The sequence below is a fragment of the Oryzias melastigma genome, unplaced genomic scaffold (genome assembly GCF_002922805.2).
Source record: "Oryzias melastigma strain HK-1 unplaced genomic scaffold, ASM292280v2 sc00751, whole genome shotgun sequence".
Lineage (NCBI taxonomy): Eukaryota > Metazoa > Chordata > Actinopteri > Beloniformes > Adrianichthyidae > Oryzias > Oryzias melastigma.
In genome coordinates, this window is record NW_023417338.1 from 1 (window position 1) to 2,007 (window position 2,007).

At 40.9% G+C, this 2,007-nt stretch overlaps 1 protein-coding gene across 1 annotated transcript; it reads right to left on the bottom strand.

The window, feature by feature from the left end:
* Positions 1-39: 39 nt before the first annotated feature.
* LOC112138156 (trace amine-associated receptor 3-like) lies at positions 40-1,931 on the bottom strand. Its single transcript, XM_024260730.2, has one exon. The coding sequence runs from the start codon at positions 1,671-1,673 to the stop codon at positions 582-584; it is 1,092 nt and encodes a 363-aa protein (XP_024116498.2). The 5' UTR covers positions 1,674-1,931; the 3' UTR covers positions 40-581.
* Between the last annotated feature and the right edge of the window lie 76 nt (positions 1,932-2,007).

The window sequence follows — 2,007 nt, forward strand, 5'->3', positions numbered from 1 at the left end:
GGGGCAGTGTAAGAGGTGTCTTGCTGGGACTTTGGTTGAAGAAAAAGTTCCAATGGACTAACATTAGCTCAGTACAAAAATAACCATTTCTTATTTATTCACAAAATAAGTTGTTGTGTTCTCCCTTTGTGGTATAGAAGGCCATATTTTACATTTTAACATCCAATGATTAATTTGTTTTTTCATATTATTTTTAATCTTGGCAGACTGGTTGATTATTAATGAAATATTTCCATAAAAGTCATGGAATAAGATTGTTTTATTTATTACATGTATTCACAAAAAAATAACATTTGACATAAAATGTGTACTAAATCAATAACTAAAAAAGAAGAATAGAATTTTTTTTATTCAACACAAACATTTTAATACATTAAGTCAATACCGTAAACAGGTTATATTTACCTTTTAATATTTAACTCAAAAATGTCAAAAATTGCTGAATACAACATATACATAAGCTTGCATATATTCAAATACAACAATTGTACCAATCAGACTAAAATGTGATCCCCTATCAAATGTATATTTTCTGTTTTTTATCCCATAAAGGTTGCCGTCTAGTCCATATAACTTAGTGGCTAATCTGCACCATCATTAACCTCTTTCCTGGTTTGTGATAACTCCATCCCTGGAGATGCCCCAGGCAGGCAAACCCTGCAGCCAATGAACATGAGGAACGCCCTGCGAAAAGAGCGATTGAAGAACCCGTACAAAAACGGATTCAGGGAGGAGTTGATATATCCCAGCCAGAGAAAGACATCCCAAACAACCACCTCTGTGCTGTATCCGATGAATGGATCCACAATGTTGAGAGTAAAAAAAGGCATCCAGAAAATGAGGAAAACTCCCATGATAATCCCTAAAGTTTTTGCCGCCTTTCTTTCTCTCCTCATTGTGTTGCGGTGTCGTTTCTTCTTGCTGGAGTCTTTCCCGACACCGGCAGCCATCTGGCTTTCCATGGCGCTGATCTGTCTGGCCTGTCTTTTTGCAGCTTTGAAGATCTTCCAGTAAGCCACCAGCATGATGGCCATGGGCAAGTAAAAGGCCACTAAAGAGGCCATGACGGCATAAATGCGGCTGACCAAGAACACGCATAAATCCTCCGGAAATGGGAAGTCTACGCTAGCAATGTGAAGATCGAGCATTATAGGGCCGAAGGAAATGAGCATTGGAACGGCCCAACAAACGGCTATGAGCAGAGCCACCCTGGAGTGAGACATCTTTAAGGAGTAAATGAGGGGGTTGCAGACGGCATAAAAGCGGTCGAATGCAATGCAGCTGAGGTGGAATATAGAAGCGGTACACAGCATGACGTCCAGGCTGGAGTGGATCTTACAGAAGAGGGAGCCGAAGTACCAGCATCCCTCCACGGTTCGGATCATGCTGTACGGCATCACGACGAGGCCGACGAAGCAGTCAGCCACCGCGAGTGACATAACAAAAGAGTTCGTGGGAGACTGCAGCTGCTTGAAGTAGGCGATCGACAAGACAACCAGGAAGTTTCCCACCACCGTGGAGACGATGCCAATGGTGAAGAAGCTGTACAGAAAAATGCGGGAGAATGGGCTCCTTAGTGTGGTGCAGGACTGAAGTTCAGATCCGTTGGTACCTTCATGCCAATCCAGGCTGCTGTTGTCCATGGTCAGGTCAAACCTGTCCAAAACACACATTCAGTAAGAAAAGTTCAGTTTAAACAGCTTAAAGCACATTTTTCCAAGGTAGTCTAAGAGCGAATTGCTTCACAAACCAACCAGGAGTAGAAACTCACATGTTGTTCTGTTTCAGCTTATTAGTTGTTTTCAATTTTGTATTTGGAGCCCATTACCAGAAAGAGAGTCCTTGAGGGTTTACCAGCTTTGAATCACAAATGATTGAACTCTGTTTTACGATAATTTCCGATGAATCTTTTATTATTTAAAAAAAAAACCCTATCTTACAAACTGCAAACAGTATGCACTTAAGCTTTTTAACTTTAAACTGCAGTAGGAAGTTTTTTCATTCAAT

Bases quoted from the DNA above. Each gene is read 5' to 3' on its own strand.
- LOC112138156 (XM_024260730.2), bottom strand. From the start codon at position 1,673: ATGTGTGTTTTGGACAGGTTTGACCTGACCATGGACAACAGCAGCCTG.